This window comes from Triturus cristatus, chromosome 5_2 (assembly GCF_964204655.1).
Source record: "Triturus cristatus chromosome 5_2, aTriCri1.1, whole genome shotgun sequence".
Lineage (NCBI taxonomy): Eukaryota > Metazoa > Chordata > Amphibia > Caudata > Salamandridae > Triturus > Triturus cristatus.
This window is the reverse complement of record NC_140588.1, coordinates 22,354,000-22,375,038: the sequence shown is the minus strand read 5'-3', so window position 1 is coordinate 22,375,038 and position 21,039 is coordinate 22,354,000. Positions and strand designations below refer to the sequence as shown.

At 46.1% G+C, this 21,039-nt stretch overlaps 1 protein-coding gene across 2 annotated transcripts in view; it reads left to right on the top strand.

The window, feature by feature from the left end:
* Window positions 1-12,062, top strand: part of SLC9A3 (solute carrier family 9 member A3) — an 840,704-nt gene extending 828,642 nt beyond the window's left edge. For both annotated transcript variants that reach the window (XM_085606775.1, XM_085606776.1), the window contains exon 16: window positions 11,620-12,062. In XM_085606775.1, the coding sequence (XP_085462901.1) occupies window positions 11,620-11,867 (248 nt within the window). In that variant the 3' untranslated portion in view covers window positions 11,868-12,062. The remainder of the gene's footprint in view (window positions 1-11,619) is intronic.
* The last annotated feature ends 8,977 nt before the right edge of the window (window positions 12,063-21,039 follow it).

Here is a 21,039-nt window from a genome sequence, read left to right as displayed (position 1 = left end):
GAGAAACAAATACGTTAGCAACATACCAAAGCAGGAAAAGTTCTCATATCAGAGTTTAAAATAGCCTAAAGATTATACACAGATATATTATAAAAAATTCATGCCAGGCAAGACTCTTGCTGTAATCATTCACAAAAGACACATTTTACAAATGGTTTAGTTTAAAAAAATGCTAATAAACTACTTAAGTTGATTAATTCTTTTTGCATAAGCCTGCTCAAAAAATTAAATAGTTTACTGTGCGAATGAACCAGGAGCGGTTCAGAGTTGAATTCCACTGTGGCAAGATCATGGAGCGCACCACCGACTTCGCAATAAATATAACCCTGTGTTTGGGTATTGAAAAAGTTTGGGACCTAGAGCTCTTCCTTAAATTCGCATTATTGATAATCCCAAACAGAACAGAGAAAGGATCTCACACAAGAGTCTTGTTCATAGAATAAATAAGAAAAATGTCTAATTGGTTCCAAAATTCATGTAGAACAGGACTGATAACAATAACATAGAGTGAGTCTTCCTCTCCCTCCAAATGGCATCTAAAACAGTGAGTACTGAATGGTGGACAAAACCTGTTCATACGTTTGGGAGAAAAGTAGAGCAGTAAATGAGAAAAAACTCCTAAAAAATGCAACTCTAAATAGTGTATAGCTAAATGTCCTCAAGTCTTCCCACTCCTTGGCCATTAACCTTAGCCCAGTCTCTATATTTTCTGAAGAATTTAGGAAGGAGATCAACATCAGAATCCCCTTGAATCTATTTATATCTCATGCCGGTGCCTCTCAGTTTATATTTGAACAGCATCTTTGAAATAGTAAAGGCATGGCTTGCTAGGGATACCGAATACGGCTGTAAAAAGCTTTTAATTTTCAAATAGCTAAACAATAATTTCTTGCGCGAATTACTGTCTGCCAAGCCAAGTTGATCCAAGAGCTCCTTAAGGTTGGGGGACTACCAAGACCAATACAATCTTACAATAGAAGAAAATCATGACAATCAGGGAATTTCAATTCTTTAGAGACTTTATTGCTGCGCCAAAGTAGCTCCTGTTTTACTTTATATCTACTCTTTTTTGTAACATTGAGTTTAAAAAATCATCATAATTGCCAATAACATAAATTCCCAGGTACCTGACTGTATGTTAAGGATTGTACCTGTGACCTAAAACATGAGGGATGTAGACAGCAAAGGCATTAAAAAGGAGAATTTCTGCTTTCCCCTGATTTATTTCATACCCACGATCAAGGTGAATTACATGATCGTTTTTGAGTAAGTTCTGAATATTGGATTTCTCATCCTTCAGATACACTAACAAATCATCCACACATAATTTGAATTCGGAGATCCCAAGAAGTGGAAAAGAAATGTTCCCATCCTCATGAATAGCTATTGCAAGGAGTTAGATTTAGTGGGCTAACTGAATTTAGTACAATGGACAACCTTATCTGGTCCCCCGAGTAATCCTGATTTTGCCTGCTTCAATCAAATTGATTATTATTGAAGCCGAGGCATTTGCATAAAGGTTTTTAAGAACTGATAAAAACTGGAAAAGAAATTAAAAAGCCCCCAAGATTTGTAAAAAGCTGCTTTCCAACAACCAAATTAAAGGCTTTTTCGACATCAAACATCAGAATGGCAGCTTGTAAATTATTCTGAGTGAAGTAGTCGATGGCCTGTATCAAATGAGATTTGGTTGAAATTGATCTTTTTGTCAGAAATCCATTCTGTTGTGGGTGAATCGAAGTTGCAGCAGCCAACATGACTCTGTTTGATAACATTTTGATTAAAAGCTTGTAGTAGAGTTTAGAAGGCTAATAGGGTGATATGAACTGAAGTGGGCAGCTAGCTTATCTTTTTTCAAGATACTAATAAATGATCGCCTCAGTAAATGAGGTGGGCACTGGTCCCTCTTCCAAGATTACATTAAATAATTTAACCAAAATGCCCTGCAGCTCAAGAAAGAAGATCTTATAAATCTCTATTGGGATCCCATCGCTTCCTATAGCCTTCCAATTCTCAAAACTCTCCAAACATGTCTTGATTTTGTCTACTGAAATCGGGCCAAAAGATCTAACGATTGAGTTGTTGATGTTCTGGGAAATGTGATCTTATGTAGAAAATTGGAGATCTGACTAGTCTCTGTGAAGACATCTAGGTGATAAAGCATCATAAAATGCTCTGAAAATCCCTCTGTATGAGATGAGAATCAGACACAAGCTGATTAGTTGCTGGACCCTCTATGAATTTAATCAAATTTGCCTTAGTCTTAGATTTGACTGACCAGGCTAACAGTTTACAAGAATGCTCATTCTCCTCGTAACAGGATTGAATTATAATATGCCTCCTAAGTAATTCCTCTCCCCTATGAAAATCCTTAAGTTTTTGTTTAGCTGTATCCAACTCCTGCATATAAGACTCAAGATTTGGAGACATAACTGAGCCTAGGTTGAGGGAAGCAAAATCAACATTTTTCTAAAGGTCTGAAATCAGATTCTTTCTATTTTTAGCCAATAATGCAGAGCACACTATCGCTTGGCCATGCTATGCACCATTAAAGGTATCCCAAATGAAGAGAAGAAGGGCAGAATCTAAATTAATTTGAAACATCTTTGTCACAAACAAATGAGTTCCTGCAACATAATCAAGATCAGACAGCAACAGTTTGTTAAAAGTCCACGTTCTGCTTAAGAGAGGGGGCGGGGGGTCCCACACAAAATCCAAAGAAATCACTGCAGGGTCAAAAAAACTATTTGTAATAATTCAAGACTCTAAACTTTCCAAAGGTTGAGAAAAAAAGTCTAATCTAGATGCCACACTATACCTGGCCGTGAAACAGGATATTGTCTAAGTAGAGGAAATTGAAAATGCCTGCTGTCTTGGGCTTAGATTGCCTTACCTTCTTCCATAAGACATCTAATTCAGGTTTCGGAAGAAAACTAAAACTGCCCCACATAATGACAGTGTTACAGTAAACAAATGATGGACGGAATACTGACAATGCAAACATTCTCCCCCAGTCAAACGATCTGGGTTAAATCCATCATTCATTTGCACACTACACCACCCCAGTTTGGACCCAGCCATATGCAAATCAGTCTTGACCCTGTGCCCCATGGGAACGGTCCAGACGGAACTGCCAGGCCAGGTGCTCCCTGGACCGGAAACAAGCATCCTGGGACCGGTTTCAGAGTATGTCACCCTTCTTCAGCCAGGCTAGCTTGAATCCAGTGGCACAGTGAGCAAGGGACCCAAGTCTGGGCATGCCCATCCCACTTTGGGCGAAAAGTGTTACAGCAAACAAATGATGGACGGAATGCTGACAATGCAAACATTCTCCCCCAGTCAAACGATCTGCGTTAAATCCATTGTTCTTTTGCCCACTATGCCACCCCAGTTTAGACCCAGCCATATGCAAATCAGTCTTGACCCTGTGCCCCATGGGAACAGTCCAGACCGAACTGCCAGGCCAGGTCCTCCCTGGAACGGAAACAAGCATCCTGGGACCGGTTTCAGGGTATGTCACGATTCTTCAGCCAGGCTTGCTTGAATACAGTGGCACAGTGAGCAAGGGTCCCACGTCTGGGCATACCCATCCCACTTAGGGCGAAAAGTGTTACAGCAAACAAATGATGAACGGAATGCTGACAATGCAAACATTCTACCCCAGTCAAATGATCTGGGTTAAATCCATCGTTCTGCATTCTGTCCATCAATTGTTTTGCATTTGTCACCCTGAGTGGGACGGGTATGCCCAGACGTGTTAGGGCTGGACTGGAGGGCTGGACTGTTCCCACTGGGTGCAGGTTCAAGACTGATTTGCATACGGCTGGGTCCAAACTGGAATGGCATGGTGAGTAAAAATGGATTTAGGCCCAGATCTCTGTTCTGGGGTGAATGTATGGCATTGTTCTGCATTCTGTCCATCAATTGTTGTGTTTGCATTTGTCACCCCGAGTGGAACGGGTATGCCCAGACATGGGTCCCGTGCTCTCCATGCCACTGGAATCAAGCTATCCTGGCTGATGAGGGCTGAAAGCCCGAAACCGGTCCTAGGATGCTTGTTTCCAGTCTAGGGAGGACCTGGCCTGGCAGTTCGGTCTGGACTGTTCCCATTGGGTGCAGGGTCAAGACTGATTTGCATATGGCTGGGTCCAAACTGGAATGTCATGGTGAGCAAAAAAGCGATGGATTTAGGCCCAGACCTCTGTACTTGGGTGCATATATGGCATTGTTCTGCATTCTGTCCATCAATTGTTGTTTTTCCACAGAATGACAGGGCTGTTAGAATGGACAACAAGAGAATATATTTGCAGCAGACCCTTAATCTGATCACAGTAGGATTCTAATAATTTACAAAATGTCACTGACCCACCCGAACTAGGGCACTAACCCAAAGCCATCTCCCCAGAGGACCCTTAAAAGAGTTAATAATCTCAAACTTCAATATGTATAAAAAAAGAATAGCCACTCCCTCACAAGCCACATTACCTGAAGCATAACTGGGCCAGAAACATCTAGTTTGGTAATGAAAGCCTGGAACTTTTAACTACCCAGCCCTCCTTGCTTTATGCTTTGCATAATCTATTCAGCATTCTAAGCCTGAAATGGGATTGCCTTGACTTATAATTGGTGTTTCCTTTTATGAGGGCTAACCTGCACTGCTCTGATGACATCTAACTAGAGTGAAACCCATGCCAGGAGTTGCTTTTATTCATTCCATGTTGCCTTGGGTGGTATTTTACCAATCTAAAACTGTAATACTATGCCTAGAGTGGTAAAAAGCTTTTGTCATTTTTTAGCTTGACGTGGCTATAAAAATGGCAAAAGACTTTGTTCCTTTTTAATGCGGCATGGATGGCACTGTGCTAATCCTATGCTTAAATCTCTGAAAGAAAAGTAGACATTTGAAGTGAGCAAATTCAGATTGTTGCTGGTGTTGTAGGGTGCTCCCTATAGAGGAGCTGCTCTCCGACTAAGCTTGGAAACTACCTACAATTTCTTGCTTTCCGTTTTGCAAAATAGATTCTGCACTCTAAGCCCGAAAGGGTATTGTCTTGACTTATGATGGATGCTCCCTTGTATCTGGAAAAGGTGTTCCTCTCTAATGAGCTCTGACTAGATAAAACATGTGTCATTGGTTGCCTTTATTCATTCCAGGTTGGCTTTGATGATATTTTACCAATCCAAAACTGTAATAATGTCCCTGGAGTGGTAAAAGGCATTAGTCATTTTTCAGCTCCATGTGGATGGCACTATGCTAATTTTATGCTTAAACACTTTGCTGTAAAAATGGCAAAAGGCTTTGCCTCTTTTTAGTGCAGAGTAGATGGCATTGTGCAAATCCTGCTAGAAAAACAGTCATTTTAGGCGCACAGATTTAGAGTGTCACTGGTGTTGTAGGGTTCTACACTGGGAGTCTCCCTCCTTAGATTGTGACTTCTTTTGTAGCAGTCCACGCCGATGAGGTCGAAGACGCCGTCACAGAGACACGGCTCCGCTCGTCAGTTCCCTTTTTCCGCGCCGTCGACGCCAACGGATTTCGGGAATCTCTATCTGTAGCTTCACTGTTACTTTTTTCGTGAAAATGTCGACAAAGAAATCGGGGTTCAAGCCCTGTCGTGAATGTGGAAAGCATATGTCCATCACGGGGTTCAAGCCCTGTCGTGAATGTGGAAAGCATATGTCCATCACGGATCCACATGACGACTGTGTATGGTGTTTATCTTCGGACCATGATGTGGAAGGATGCTCTTGCTGTCGCAAGATGAGCTCCAAGGCTCTCAAGGAAAGAGAGGCGAAACTCTTCATCGCGAGGATGAAAAAAGAGAAGAGAGGAAGGAGGAAGTCGAGAACGAGGTCACGATCGAGGTCGGTGTCGAAGTCGACTTCGGGGCATGCTTCAAGATCTAAGAAGCACAAAAAGAAGAGGAGACATTCTTCTCGACGTCACTCTGACAAGAGTACGGCTCCGAAGTCGAAGTCACCTTCTCGACGCCGTAAGGACTCTGTGTCTCCCTCACCCGTTCCGGATTCACCTGCTGGTCCTTCTTCTCCAGTGGCTTCACCGGTTCATTCACCGGCTCCATTTCCGGTGCCGACTCCATCTCAGACTCCGGTTCCATCCCCGGCTCCGGCTTCGTCTCCGGCTCCGGTTGAGGAGCTTCAAGCACCGGGTGAGCCTTTGACCCCGCAAATTCCACCGTCGGCGCCGGTTGGCCCGAGTCCGATGATGCCTGATCAGTACCCTGCGTTCCCTGGACCAGGTCAGGACCCCACGCATTATTTGAATGCAATGTACAGGGTATTTTTAAGAGCCATGTACTCCACTGGTGCACCTTCGGGTCCGATGGGTCCTATGGCCGTCAGTTTGGGAGTGCCTCAGGCATATCCGCAGGGCCCCTTCATGCCATTTTTCCTGGCGGCGCCATCTTGGCATCTGCCGGCGCCGAGGACATCGACGCCGCTTCCTTCTTCACCGGCGCCGACTCGACCTCGCTCGACGCTGGCTGCTCCTGTGGACCCACGTCCGTCGGATTCGATCACAGCGCCTCCGACGCCGGTTGTACGAATCCGGTCTAGGAGGGAGGCTCAAAGGGTGCTTGATGAGCAAAGGTACCTTTTGGAAGAGGCAGAAGAAGGAGAGCTTGTGGAGTCTGATGACGTTTTTAAAGAACTTAAGGAGGCTAGTGGGTTGGATTTATCTCCTGAATGGGAAATTACTCTGATGAACCCTCAAAGGATGTGGCTCCATATCATGCAGTCATAAGGAAGGCAGCTGAGCTGTTAGATCTGCAGCTGCCTACTACTGAATTCAAGTCAAACATTCTAACAGAGGTACTGCATTCTCCTACTAAGGTTTCAGAACCATTGTTGCCCTTTAATGAGGCCATTATGGATCCTGTGATGGAGTTGTGGCGTAAGCCTTTTTCTGCTCCCGCAGTTTCTAAAACAGTTGCCAGGAGGTATAGGGCAGCTCCAGGGGACCCAGAGTTTTTAACTTCACATCCGTCGCCTGAGAGCCAGGTGGTTCAGGCTGCTTGTTCAGGGAAATCTAAGGGTGCGTTTCCTCAGGTCCCAAGTGACAGATAAGCTAAAAAACTAGATCAGTCGGCCAAAAAGGTCTTTTCATCGGCCAGCATGGCCCTTAAATCTACAAATGCCACTTGCCTTTTGGGACGCTATATTCATGCGCTCATGGATTCTGCAAAGAAACTGGCTCCAAAACTGTCTGAGGAGGATAGGGTTGGCTTTAATGAGGTCTTGACAGATGCCCAGGCAGCAGCACGTCAGGTGATACAAAGTGGACTGGACACAGCGGATTCAGTGGCAAGAGTTATGGGGTCTTCTGTTGCCACTAGGAGGTGTGCGTGGCTTAAGTCTTCGGAGTTTTCCCCTGAAGTGCAATCAACGCTGTTGGACTTGCCTTTTGATGGCTCTGGACTATTTGGCAAAAAGGCAGATGCTGCACTTGAACGTTTTAAGGAAAGCAAGGCTACAGCTAAGTCTTTGGGCCTTCAATCCCAGTCAAGGGGATCGTTTAAAAGATACAGGGGTTTCAGAAGGGCAACCTTTCGTTCCTACAGGCAGACCCAACAGCAACAGCAGCAACAACAGCAGAGCTCTCTGTATAAGGGGTGCAGAGGTAGAATTAGGGGTCGCTCACGTGGCCGTCAACTCTCCTCCTCCTCCTCAGCCCCTCCTTCCACCGCAAAGCAGCCCTAGATCCGCCATTCTGGATCATGGTGGTCCTGTGGGGGGCCGGCTTACCCATTTTCTACAAGATTGGGAATCTGTTACTACAGATCTTTGGGTTCTAGATCTTGTAGAAAATGGGTACGCCCTTCCCTTTCGGCAATTCCCTCCAAATTCCCCTCCTTGTCAAGGGGCTTGCTCAGAGAACCACCGTCATCTCCTACAGGAGGAAGTCCTGTAGTTACTACAGAAAGGTGCGTTAGAGTTGGTTCCAGAGCAGGAGAGGGGTCAGGGATGCTACTCCCGGTATTTCCTAATTCCGAAAAAGGACAACATATTGCGTCCGATATTGGACCTCAGGATCTTGAATCTTTATCTGAAGCAAGAGAAGTTCAAGATGCTCACCTTTGCGCAGGTTCTTCAAGCGCTGAATCAGGAGGACTGGATGGTGTCGATCGACTTGCAGGATGCGTATTTCCACATCCCCATCCTGAAGTCGCACAGGAAGTATCTCCGGTTTACGGTAGGGTCGCAATATTATCAGTTTGCGGTCCTTCCGTTTGGTCTTACTACTGCACCCCGAGTCTTCACGAAGATGATGGCAGTGGTGGCAGCCCAGCTCAGAAGGTCGGGGATTTCCGTTTTGCCCTATCTGACCGCCCCGGATTGGCCAAGAAGGGTGTGGTACACAGATCTTCTCCACCTCTCCTTGTGCCCTCCACTCCGTCTCCCTCTGAGGGCAGACCTCCTCTCGCAATCGGAGGGGCAGGTTCTACACCCCCACCTCCAGAGCTTACACCTTCATGCCTGGAGATTGAACGGGGCAACCTGAGTTCTTTTTCACTCCCGCCTGATGTGGTAGATGTAATTTTGTCTGCCAGACGTCATTCCACCAAATCTATCTATTCCTATAGGTGGTCTAAATTTGTAATCTGGTGTGGAGAGAAGTCAGTTGATCCTTTAATGGCACGTTTATCTGACATTCTGCAGTTTGCCCTTTCTCTTGCTCAGCAAGGATTTGCTGTGGCTACTGTTAAGGGATATTTATCCGCTTTGTCGGCTTTCCTTTTCTTGCCAGATCAGCCGTCATTGTACAAATCACCTATTGTTCTACGATTTCTAAAGGGCCTAACAAAGAGATTTCCTCCTACTCCCTTTATTGTGCCTCAATGGGACTTAAACCTTGTCTTGACTTATCTTATGGGTTCTCCCTTCGAGCCCTTACATAAGTGTCCTTTGAAACTGTTGTCTTTTAAGACGGTTTTTCTCATTGCAATCACCTCGGCAAGGAGGGTAAGTGAGCTTCAAGCTCTAAGTTCAAAACCCCCGTTTTTCACCATTCATGCTGAAAGAATGGTACTCAGGACCAGGGCTGCTTTTCTGCCTAAGGTGGTAACTCCCTTCCATCTGGGGCAGTCCATTACCCTTCCTACCTTCTATCCTCCCCCTCACCCTTCCAGGGAGGAGGAGAGGCTTCACCGCTTGGACCCTAAGAGGGCGGTGAGCTTCTACCTGGACAATACAAAAGACTTTAGAGTTAATGACCAGCTCTTCGTGGGCTTTGTTGGCTGCAGGAAAGGCAGAGCGGTGCACAAGCGCACCCTTTCCAGATGGATTGTCTTGTGCATCAAGATATGCTACTCTTTGGCTGGTAAGGAACCTCCGGAGGGTTTAAGGGCCCATTCCACTAGAGCTAAGTCTTCCACTTCTGCTTTGTCTAGGGGTGTTCCTGTGGAGGACATTTGTAGGGCGGCAACTTGGGCCTCCCTCCACACCTTCGCAAAACATTATTGCTCAGACACTGAGGTGAGGCGGGATGGACACGTTGCTTGTTCCGTCCTTCAGGACTTTCTGGTATAAAAGGGTGGATACCCTCCTCCTGGAGTGGGACTGCTGTGGGAATCTATTCACAAGGTGAGGAATCCACTGGCAGATGTATCCATCAGAAGAACAAGTTACTTACCTTCGGTAACGCTTTTTCTGGTGGATACAGTATCTGCCTGTGGATTCCTCACTGACCCACCTGCCTCGCCGTTGTCCACCCTTGTATACCTTAAGTATATGATGGTGTTTCAAAATGTATTTGTTACTATCAAAGGCAGTGTGTTATTTCTTTTGCCTTTCTATTTATTCTCCACACTGTATGTGTTGCTTGTATATTATGTACTGTGTATACTGTGTATATATTGCTGTCAGTCCGTCCGTGTGCCTCGAAGGCACGGAAAAAAGGGCGGCACTGACGTCATCACGCCGACGAGGTCTTCTTATGGAGCCGGTGACGTCAGCGGAGTCGCGAGCGGAGCCGTGTCTCTGTGACGTCGTCTTTGACCTCATCGGCGTGGACTGCTACAAAAGTTTCCGAATGTTGCTGGCGCAGGGGATATTCACAAGGTGAGGAATCCACAGGCAGATACTGTATCCACCAGAAAAAGCGTTACCGAAGGTAAGTAACTTGGTCGTTACCCATTTGTAGGTGAAAGTGTTTATCTGCAGAATTTCATATCTAAATTTCAGGTATAAACACTTTGCCAATTTTGGTTCTATTTCGTCTAAGAATGGCTCAAAACAAGGGGTCATTTTAAACTGGAGGAATTGCATAGTGAGCCTTCCCAGTGTACTATCTGAGATTACTTTGTGCCCGATAAAGTTCCAGTATATGTACCTAATCTCGCGTTTTGGTTCAGGTGTCAGCAGACTCGGGTTCATCCAGAACCTACTCAAACCTAGATCACAAAGCCATTTTTTAATATGGGCCAACCAGGGGAAAGTACTTGGGCGTCCAGTTCCAACAACACTCTCAGATTCTCTATACGTTACTAATTCCACTGTTGTCAAAATTCTGATCCAATATGACAAAGTTCTCCAGATAGCTAAGTGCTCCAAGCATTTTATACCCATGTCATAAGTCAGGGGAATCAATGGGGTATGTTGGGGAAGGGCCACAAACATTCTCAAAATGTTGTTTACTCTTTATTTACTCTAATAATTAGAGGTTTGAGGGTTCCACCTCCCAATTCTCCGAACCATACAGAGCAGTGGTTCGAGCTCTAGTCTTATATACTTCCAAGGCGGGAGTAATAGCTTTTTAAACCGTTGCGTGATGTCACCTAGAGTGTTAGTAAGCATCCTGCTCTGAGTGTTCCTTCAGTGGCAGTTGCTGCCTGTGTGCCTTAGCTGTGCCAGCTGGGACGGCTCTCTGTACCCCTTCAATAAAGCCTGCTACAGCTTCTACTACTGTGTCCTTTCTACTTCACCTCATCTGTGTTTTATGTGGACCTCATTGGAGTTCCAAGGCATGAAATACATTTGATTTGATTTATTTTGACAGAGGTATTTCTTAACATGGGGCTGATGTTTACAAACACCTCTCGCTTTGCAGTCAGAGAAAGAAAAGCAAAGTGAATTATATGACAATCTTGCTTTGGTACAGGGAGAGTGGAAGGAATGGCTGTAGGATGTCAGTTTTTTTGTAAGACAATAAAATGTAAATACCTGTAAATGAATTGTACACATTCAACATGTAAGAAAGCAAAAATGAAGTATTTTTTTTAAAAAAGTCTGAAGTGTGATAGAAACAAAGGTTTTAATAGGATTGAAACAAATCAATACACTTTACTTGGTGACATTATCATTGGTGTGCAGTATAGTTTTATCATTAAAACTGTAAGTCTGTGCAAATTTAGTGACTATTTCAACGGAAAATATGCTGTCTGTAAATGCTTTAGCTATATAAAAAGATCGTCTACCTCATGTCTATCAAAGGTAGGCGAGTTGTGAAAGTTTGTGTTTCTAAAAATTGGGTCGAACTTCTAAAATGTTTTGGAAGAACTGCACGGTGACTTTTCAAGTGTCAAGCATTTTCTATGTATGACTGCCAGTGTATTTTCATTTACGAAAAACTTATTGTTATCACTGGTACACCTTTTTTAGGCATTGATAACCCGCTATTTTCAAGCAATGACGAACACTGCAGTTATCTGGAGTTCTCGCCGTGGATGTCCAATGAAGATTCTGTAATGCCTTCCCAAAGGGCAAGAGTGCAGATCCCGTCTTCTCCAAACAACTTCCGCCAGCTCACCCCATTCCGTCTCAGCAATAGATCCATTGACTCCTTTGTGCTAGCCGACGGTGCAGTGGAGCGACTTAGATCTTTCCTCCCAGAAGCAATGCCGATGTAATATTTTTGAACGATAGTCTCGTTTTTCTCTCAGCCATTCTTGCTTTCTACCGTCTTACTAATTTCCTTACTTTCTCTGTTGTTATCAGTTCATTTCATATTTTCTGCCATTCACTTAATCTTTTACTAATATTCAACAGAAAATGTTTTGTATTTATTTTTCCAATAAGATAATAAATGTTGTATTGAAATTAAACAGCCGATCGCAGCTTCCATTAGTTTTAAGATTTTTCTTATTTAATCTTTTTATTGAACAGTTGCTCAGTATGCATCAATGTTTATAATTGTGGATAACAGCATGATGATCCTGTGTGGAGAGAAGTCAAACCACAGCAGTTTCAAATAACTACAAAATTAACAGATGTATCACTTGGAAAAAAGGTGTAGGCATAGTGGAACATAAAGGAATATGGTCTATATCAAAGCTATCTTCTTCCCGCCCTCCGTCTCTATCAGTTACCTAGTTACCTAGTTACTCTCTGTCAGTTACCAAGTTCTGTATATATTGTATATATTGGCTCCATTTGCTCCAAATCTTCTCATACTTTCGAGGGCAGCCCCAACTCTGATAGACCTCACGTTCAGCTAGTTGACACCATTCCAGATCATTCATCCAGTCCCAGATGTTCAGGGGTACACTTGCCCCCCATGTTTTGTGATATTTTATTCTGCAATCCCTGCTACCAACATCAACCATATTTTTAGATACTGGTCCCAGGTTTCCTGCCCAGCTATGCATAGCACCAGCCATCTATCCTAAAGAGGAACCTCAAGTCCCATTAATGTAGCCATGACCTGTGTGACTCCACTTCCATACTGTTGGATCACTGAACAATCCTAGAGCAGCCGCGATCCGTGCAGGTAAAAGCAGTGGAGCGGGTAAAGGAGGATTTTGAGGGACGATGCAGAGTAAAAATGAAATAAATAATTAATTTTCCCTCTGCATCGTCCCTCGAAATCCCCCCCTTACCCGACCCCACATCCCCACCGCTGTTCACTACACGGACCGCGGCTGTCCCAGAGAATGTGGAAGAAAGAGCTAACCACGCCACAACTCGTGGCAAGGGGCGAGTCATAATGACCCAAACAGGATCAGGAGTAGTAGGATCTGTGTAATATACATAGTTCTAAGAGGCAGAAACAAGATCATATAGCTGTTTTTCGAGGGCTTTGAAGGGCTTCTACCTTGTCACTATCTTCTATTAAGCCTATGTCTCCTTCCCAAGTGTCTCATAACAGGTGAAGCAAATCAGGGGAGTTGTTCAATATTCTCCTGTATACTAGGGAGACTGCCTTGGCTGCCATGGGGTCTAGTAACAATCGGTCCTCCAACAGCAAGGACTCCGGTAATTGCTCTCCTTCAGGTACGTGGCACCATAATGCATGTCTCAATTGTAGATATCTGAAATGATCCCCTCCCCCCATGTCATATTCGGTTTGAAGGTCTGTAAATGACAATGGTGTGCCCCCTAAATGTCACAGAGGCGATCGATTCCTATCAGTACCCATCGAAGGAAGCCTAGTTTTCTTACTGCCCTAAGGTGCTCGCTGTCCCACAGTGGAGTTGTAGCAGTCAGTTTATCCTCTCAGCACAGGTGCTTGATAGCTGCGTGCCATGTCCTAACGACCGCCTGAGTGTGGCACGGCAATGAACCCATTTGATTTTTGTTCTATAAGATGGATGGATATCCTCAGTCACCCATAGCCTCGCGATTGACCCTGTAGGCCGGTTCCTCCCCGTATCCAAAGACCCAATTGTTGATTGTAATCAGTTGGGCAGCCTAGTAGTAGGCATGGATGCAAGGGACCGCAAATCCCTCTTCAAAACCCCACTGTAGCTTCCAGAGGGAGATCCGTGAACTACCACCATCCCAAAGGAGCATACGCAATTCACTATTGACTTTATTTTAAAAAAAAACAAGCATTAGCATAGCCAATAGGTCTCGCCTTTGGGACCTTATAAGTGTTTAGCCATGCAACAGTTGCATAACTAAAAACACTTATAAGGTCCCAAAAGCGAGAACTATTGGCTATGCCAATGCTTGTTTTAACTGCTGCAATCTATTGAAGCCTCACAGAGAACATCAAAGCGGCCGCACGGCCGCGAAAGTGAAAGTAATCGCGGTAAACCGCGACGCGCGCGCCCGCTCACATGCACTGTAGCTCTAGGCTGGTCTGGTAGCACTTTTTGGAGCCCTCACAAAATGTCTCGCCAGACCAGCGCATGCGCTGGGTCAGGCGAGACCTAAACAGTCCTGTGGCACCCTATATGGTGTGTTCTGGAGGGCATACAGCATGCAAGGAAGGGTCATCATCTTAAAAAGCACTGCTCTATCCATCAAAGAAATTGGCAGTAGCCTCCAATGTGCTACATCCTCCCTAAGGTGCTTGAGCTGGATGAACAGATTCCCACACATGAATTCTTCTGCATCTCTGGTCATGAAGACTCCCAGGTATCGAAAACCCTGCGTTACCACTAGAGCAAAGTATGTTGACCGAAGAGCTGGGCGACTCCCTGTCAGTGGAAAGATGAGGGACTTTCCCAATTAATTTGGTAGCCCGAGTAACCTTCAAAGAGGTAAAAAATATGAAGAATCCTGTTTAACGAGAGAGGCTGTATGACATATAGCAAGATGTCATTAGCGTATAAGGAGATCCTTCACTCCCACAGGAGAGGATCCTGCCAGATCCAGCCCTCAAGGGCAGGGGTGGCTGGTGATATTTGAAAGGGTGAGGCGTAAAATGCTTGTCACACTGCACCGCAGCAAACGGGCGAGCGAGCTGGTACAAGCTACCGGGGCTTTGGGGGTTTCTCCCCCGAGAAAAATTTGAAAAAAGCGCCGGAAAATGGTGCATTTTCAAGCAAATTTGAGAAAGCAGGAAGGTTAATAAAGCAATTGTGAAAGTGCAGTGATATACATTAATAAAGAGATGTCATATAACATAGGGTTAAATAGTTAAGCCTTTCAAAAAATACCTAGCGCAGAAATAGTAATACCTGTGTTGATATGCCAGAACAGAACCAAGCTACGTGGTCAACCCCGCATCCTCAACCCCGCAGCCAAAAGCAGCAATAACTGTCTCGAACACTATAGCATAACAGTCGAGCCTTTGTGTGATACACTCTGTTAAGATGCTTGAAATAAATTAACCAATGCCAACCATTAAGAGAAATAGACCTAACAACTGAGCAGCAATAAGACCATTACGGATCACTAATAGGTATCCCCAAACCTCCCTGCCAGTCCAGCACATAGATTGCAGAGTTATGTATAATATCGTATCACATAAACAAATTGTGGAAGTCTCTTCCTAACAAAAAACTTAAACATGAGCAAAAACACGCGAGTCAAGCAAATGGTAGTCCCTGATAAAAGCAGCAAATAAACACAGAGTATCAAACAGCCGTGAGAGTCGCAGGATTGATCTGCATAACATAACCAATGGAGATTCTGCCTTGCAGCTGTGCATTGTGAGTTTGTTCCTGAATGGAGTTTACCATAATCTGCAACATTTATGACACTTCCCCCTCTGGCCGTCGATTCCACTGACTGCAGAAGCTACTGCGCCGTTCTAATGAGTCCCAGGGAGACTGCAATGCGTGCATAGCTGCCATGCCATTTTAGCTTTTGCTTAATAATAATATTAAAATGCTCCTGGCAGTTTTTGTTTTAAACCACGAATATATATCTGGTTTCATTTCTTGCTTTAGGATAGCACCAACCACGTTTGATTTGCTTTATGTTTTACCACCTACATTAGTTAGCTTGCTGACAGAAAATGTTTTCCAACACATCCACAATGATGTGTTTAATCCCCCCGGCGTGGAATGCTGACGCCTGTAAAATATTCAATGACGCCCCCCACCTTACCTGTCCTGCCGCAGGTTCCTGACTATAGTTTAAGTGCCCTGGCCCCACCTAAACTGACCTGTGAACCCTGCTGGACTGTGCTGTATGAGACACCCTGCTCATTTGTTCTACCGCTTTTTCCTCTTCCCTCATTCCTTCTCCCCTGTCCTGAAACAGGATGTTGTGACCTCTGTTAACCTGTCCTGATTATGGCCCACCTGCCTGGCCCCACACGACCTGACGACGTAACTCCTGCTCACTCTTTCTTGTTCCCGCTCAGCTGCCCTTACCCATTTTTACCTGTCCTAGACTCCAGCCCTGCCACCGCGCCCGTGCCTCTGCTCACTGACCTGTCTGAACTGTCACTCACTGCTCTGTCTCTAGAACATCGCATAATTAATTTCACGTGCACTGTACTGCCAGCTCACGAGTTCTGTACTCACACCTCCTATCTCTGGTGCGCCCGTGCATGCTTCACTGCTCCTGGTCGTACACGATAACCCCTGTCTTCCTGTTTGTCCCTTTATGACCTCCTCTACGCCCCGGTCTCGCCTCAGCACTTGAAGGGTGTGTTTCATAAAGAACAGGGGCGGCCTTAGGCATGTGCAAGCTGTGCACCTGCACAGGGCCACCAAACCCCAGGGGCCACCACGAGGAATCGGATACAATACATATTCGTGGCGGCCCCTGGCAGGGATTTGGCGCATGAACGACTGAGGCGTGCTAAATCCAATGTGATGCACGCTGAATGGTTGTTCTTATACTCTTTTCCTTTCTAACCCAGTCTCGTCTTTGTGTGGGGTCGGCCTTGTTTCGGGCTCTTCTGGTAGGTCTTGTGCTTGTTTAGAACTTTTTTTCCAGGAGAATCGAGCTTGTTTTAATAGTCCAGATCTGGCACCTCCGGAGGCTCGCATCCGCGTGCATGCGCAGTGCCCGCGAGTCCTGCAGCGAAGGGGTTACAGAAGCACCACGCATCACTGGCGGCAGGAGGGGTGGCAGCACCCGTGCCCGGCGTGCAGCGAGCAGCACCGAGACCGGCCGAGGCCATGCACCGGCGCGCCTATAGACCCTGGGCAAGAAAGGCGGCCTTTCAGAGGATAGCTTGCCAGTGTGCAACCTTCGGTGCCAGCTGCGAGGTGAGCAGCCCGAGGGTCAGGGCATGGGGAGGGGGAGTGAGGAGGTCAGCGTGTGCCACTGCAGAGTGAACCCAAGGGAAGGTGAGCCATTGGACGAGGGTGTGGGGAGCCCTGGGGAGGAGGGCAGATCAGGCGTAGGAATGTATCCCAGCCCGTGGGGGTGAGGAGCCGGGGGCGTGGGGAAGGTTGGGTGAGGATGTTATTGTAGATGGTGTGTGCTTTGGGTCTGGGTGGAGGTAAGCAATGTGAGGTGGGAGCTGGAGGTATTCTGGTGGTCATGGGAAGGGAGGGCATGATGAATCGTGAGAGAGAGCCTCTCTCTCACGATTCATCTCTGAGAGGGCGCGGGTCGGAGAGGTGGTCACCGTGCGCCAGGGGTAGGGAGTGGTACAGATCGGCGCTGTATGTTGAGGGAAGAGTGGGTCAGGAGTGAAGGGGCGGTGTTTACTTGTGGCTGAGGGGAGGCATGGTGACTTTTGGAGGTGTAACTTGGGAGGCACGGTCGTATTGGGGGGAAGAGGAGAGCAGGGTACGAGGTGTTAGACGTAATGTTAAGGATTCATTAAAATGATTACAATTACTTGTCAACAATCATGAAAACAGAGTATGAAGCTGATACTTGTGATCTAATGAGTGGATCTGCCTGCACAAATCTTTTAAAACATCGAGTGTTCGAATGTACTTGGCATTTTGTTATGTCTGTTTATATGGTGTTGAGGCAGACATGAAATGCAAGCACCTATGGATGGACGCCTGGAATAGGATGGCAGTGCCTACCCATGTTAACTCAATCTAATGCCCTTTTGCAGAGACCTTGGTAGGAGACTGGCTTCTTGATCATTTCCTTAATTACATTCCAGTGCTTGTCATGTGACTAGCAGAGAAAACTAGTTTAACTAGTCCTCAGTTTGCAATTGGTGAAACAGCCTTCTCTGTCCATACTAGGGGCATAATTACCATTGGTTCAGCAAGTACAGTGGTACTGAGACCCAAAACCCTCAGGGGCCCATTGAACCCTGATAATTGCTATATTTTACTTCCTGAGCAGCAGCCAAAGGGGCCATTTTCCTTGCTTATGCCACGGCCCATGGGGTCGTTGGTACGCTGTGCTAGTGATTCGTACGTCTGCTTGAAAGTGGTCTCCTGACTGGATGTTCCTTGCACATTAATTTTGCTTCAGTGAACCTCTAGTGCCTTTTCATAGCCTTAGGACTCACTGTAATTAATCCTTGTTTAATAGGTGCTCTGAAAGCGAGCAGAACTGGTTGCTGGAATATGGCACTATACAAGAAACCTTAATGAAATATATTGTATTTTGTCTTTTGACAATGTGGTAAAGTGGACGAGTCTTTGGTTACCTGTAGGCTGTCTTCAGGATCAGTTAGTGACGTACTGAGACAGGTCTCTGTGTGCCATGATTTCAAGGTAGCTTACTCTCTTCCTGCTAAGGTCACTTCCCAAATAGATCATGAACTATTCTCCAGGCTCTACTGTTCTCAGTAGACTGAGAAAACAGACCTTGTATGCCAAGTCACATGATCTACCCTATAGTTTTATAACACTCTTCAAATAAACCTTCCATATGTGGCTAGTCCTCATAATGTGTCATACATGTAGTGGGAAGGGTAATTACTATCTGTCAGGGTTTGTAAAGCTCAGCTGCTTCACACATAAGGGTCTCGAGGCGGCGTGGGATTCATGCTGCTGGATCATGCTGCTTGTTGGTTGAACAGCGAGGTCTTGTGGGCCTTCCTGAACTGCTGGAGCGATGGTGAGGCTTTGAGGTGCAGGGGGAGGGTTTTCAGGTCTTCACTGCCAGGTGGGAGAAGTAGCGGCCTCCACTGTTTTATCAGCGGCTGCATTGGATGGCTGCTAGGGAGATGGTTCTGGAACTTTTTTTCCTGGTAGGTTGGTGGAAATTCACTCGTTCATTAAGGTATGCTGGTCCTTCATTGTGTAGTCCAGGGAAGACGGTTCGGGCAGTTCGGGCTGGACTGTTCCCATGAGGCACAGAGTCAAGGCTGATTTGCATATGGCCATGTCTGAACTGGGGTGGTGTGGTGAGCAAAAAAACGATGGATTTAGGCCCAGATCTCTGTACTGGGGTGAATGTATGACATTGTTCTGCATTCTGTCCATCAACTGTTGTTTTTGCAAGAAAATAAAAATGACACATCAAAATCTTTCAGCAGCCCCCACTGCTGATTGTCTTCTTTTTTTCCCTACCCACTGCTAGCCTCGCCCGCTGCATTGCAAGCAAAATGAAGAGAATTTGAGTACACAAATCTGGTTATTCGAAACGAAAGAGAAAGGTGGCTCAGCAGGCTTTCGTAGTGTCACTGGAAGGAGCAATCCTGAACTTTATCACCCAAGGGAAACCTAAAGATGGAGAATCCTCTGGCCAGAGTACTGCTGATGCACTAGGTAAAACAGGTGCTGACGACCATAAAGAAGAACAAAAAAATGATGATATCCATGAGCAGAATGATACTCATGAGCAGACCAATGAAAATGAACAAGGTGACTCTGAAATTGATACAAACATGCAGCAATTACCAACTCAGGATGAGGATTATTACAAAAGACCCTCAGACAGAGAAACTGAAACATCATTCATCGGTCCATCAACATCTGGCATTCTGAAGGAGGTTCAGAGTTTACAGACGGATGATGCTGGTATTGAAAAGGAAGCCAAAGAGCAAGACCATATTACAGACCCGTGTTCTGAATATGATTTATGTGATTGGAGGGATCCTACTTTGTGCCCGAACTCTCTTACGGACGCTCAACGTGTTTTTCTTGTTGAAAGGGGTCCGTCCAGAGACCCAGATTCTAAAACAAAGTATCCAAGTGATGAGCACTCAAAAAGTAAACGTCGTTTTTCTGTTACCATGTTACTGGTCATCTAACGCCTTTTCTGGACGTTTTGTTAAAACACCTTCCTGAGCTCCGCACCGCCCGGACCCCCTCTTCCGGGGCCCCCTACCTGCGCTCCCTGCACAGGGCCACCATGAGCCTAGAGCCGCCCCTGTAAAGAAACCCCATGATTGCAGATAATCCTCGCCAGAGATGTATGGGTCTGGGAAGGGAAGCCAGACAAAGTGACGTGGCCCACAGCAATCTCCGTGTCACTCATTGTCATCAGCTTCAGTTTAACCAATCATATTACTTTCCACCCATGCGCCATTACAGAAACAAAAAGAGTTGTAGTAAAACATCAGACGAATCATGGCGACACGAAGAGAAGTATTTAATCGTCTGAAAATTACAGAAATATATCTCCCCATCAAATACAGACATATATATATTTATATATTTTGTGCGCGTATAAATGCTGAAAGGGATGCCCGACAACCCTGCCAGGGAGCCACTAGAGAGGTCAGCACTCTAGTGTTGCCTGGGCACCCCACGCCCCTGCCCCCTTCAGGGGCAGGGACTCTGGTTGGAGTCCCCCCCCCCCCTCCAGCCTGGTTGCGGCGCACAAGGGGCGTCACTTCCTGGGCGTCCAGGACCTTGGGGGGTATATATCCCTCCCCCACCATTTTGGCGACCTCTTTTGATCGCCGCACACGCCGCCTTTGTGAAGTCGTGCTGTTGGTCTGCTGCTGGACATGCGGTTGAGTCGGGAAGCGAGGTGAGTTGCTTGTCCCCCGCCCCCTCCTGGGTCCCATCACATATGACTATGGCCCGTATGGGACCCTGTCCATGTGGTGGATTCTCTAGCCCGGCCGCCCGTTTGAGGTCCGCTGGTGCCGGCACCTACGGGTGGAATTGTGTCGAGGGTTTGGGACGGGGCAGTGAGTGGGAGACAGGCTTCTCGGCCTCATGTGATAGGTCAGTTCGAGCTCCTCTTACGAGTACCATGGCGCGTCCCCTTCCGGGAGGAGCCCCCTGAGGGTTGCGGGAGTGATGCGGCCAGGGGCTGTAGGCAGCCCAGTGGGTCCAAACGTGAGGGGAAGTACTGCGACGGTGAGTCGGCCGCAGCTGCCATTTGGGAGTTCAGTGCTGTTTTTTTTTTTTTTCTGAGTGGTGTGGCTCCTGCACTCGGCGAGGTCACCCGAGGTTTTAGTGGATTTCTAGCGCTAAGTGTATATAGCGCATTAATAGCGAGGCTGCAGTTGAAAGGTTGTGGCTGACTGCTTGGTTTGGAGCTAGAGCACTCCTAAATTGCGTTGGTTTGAGACTG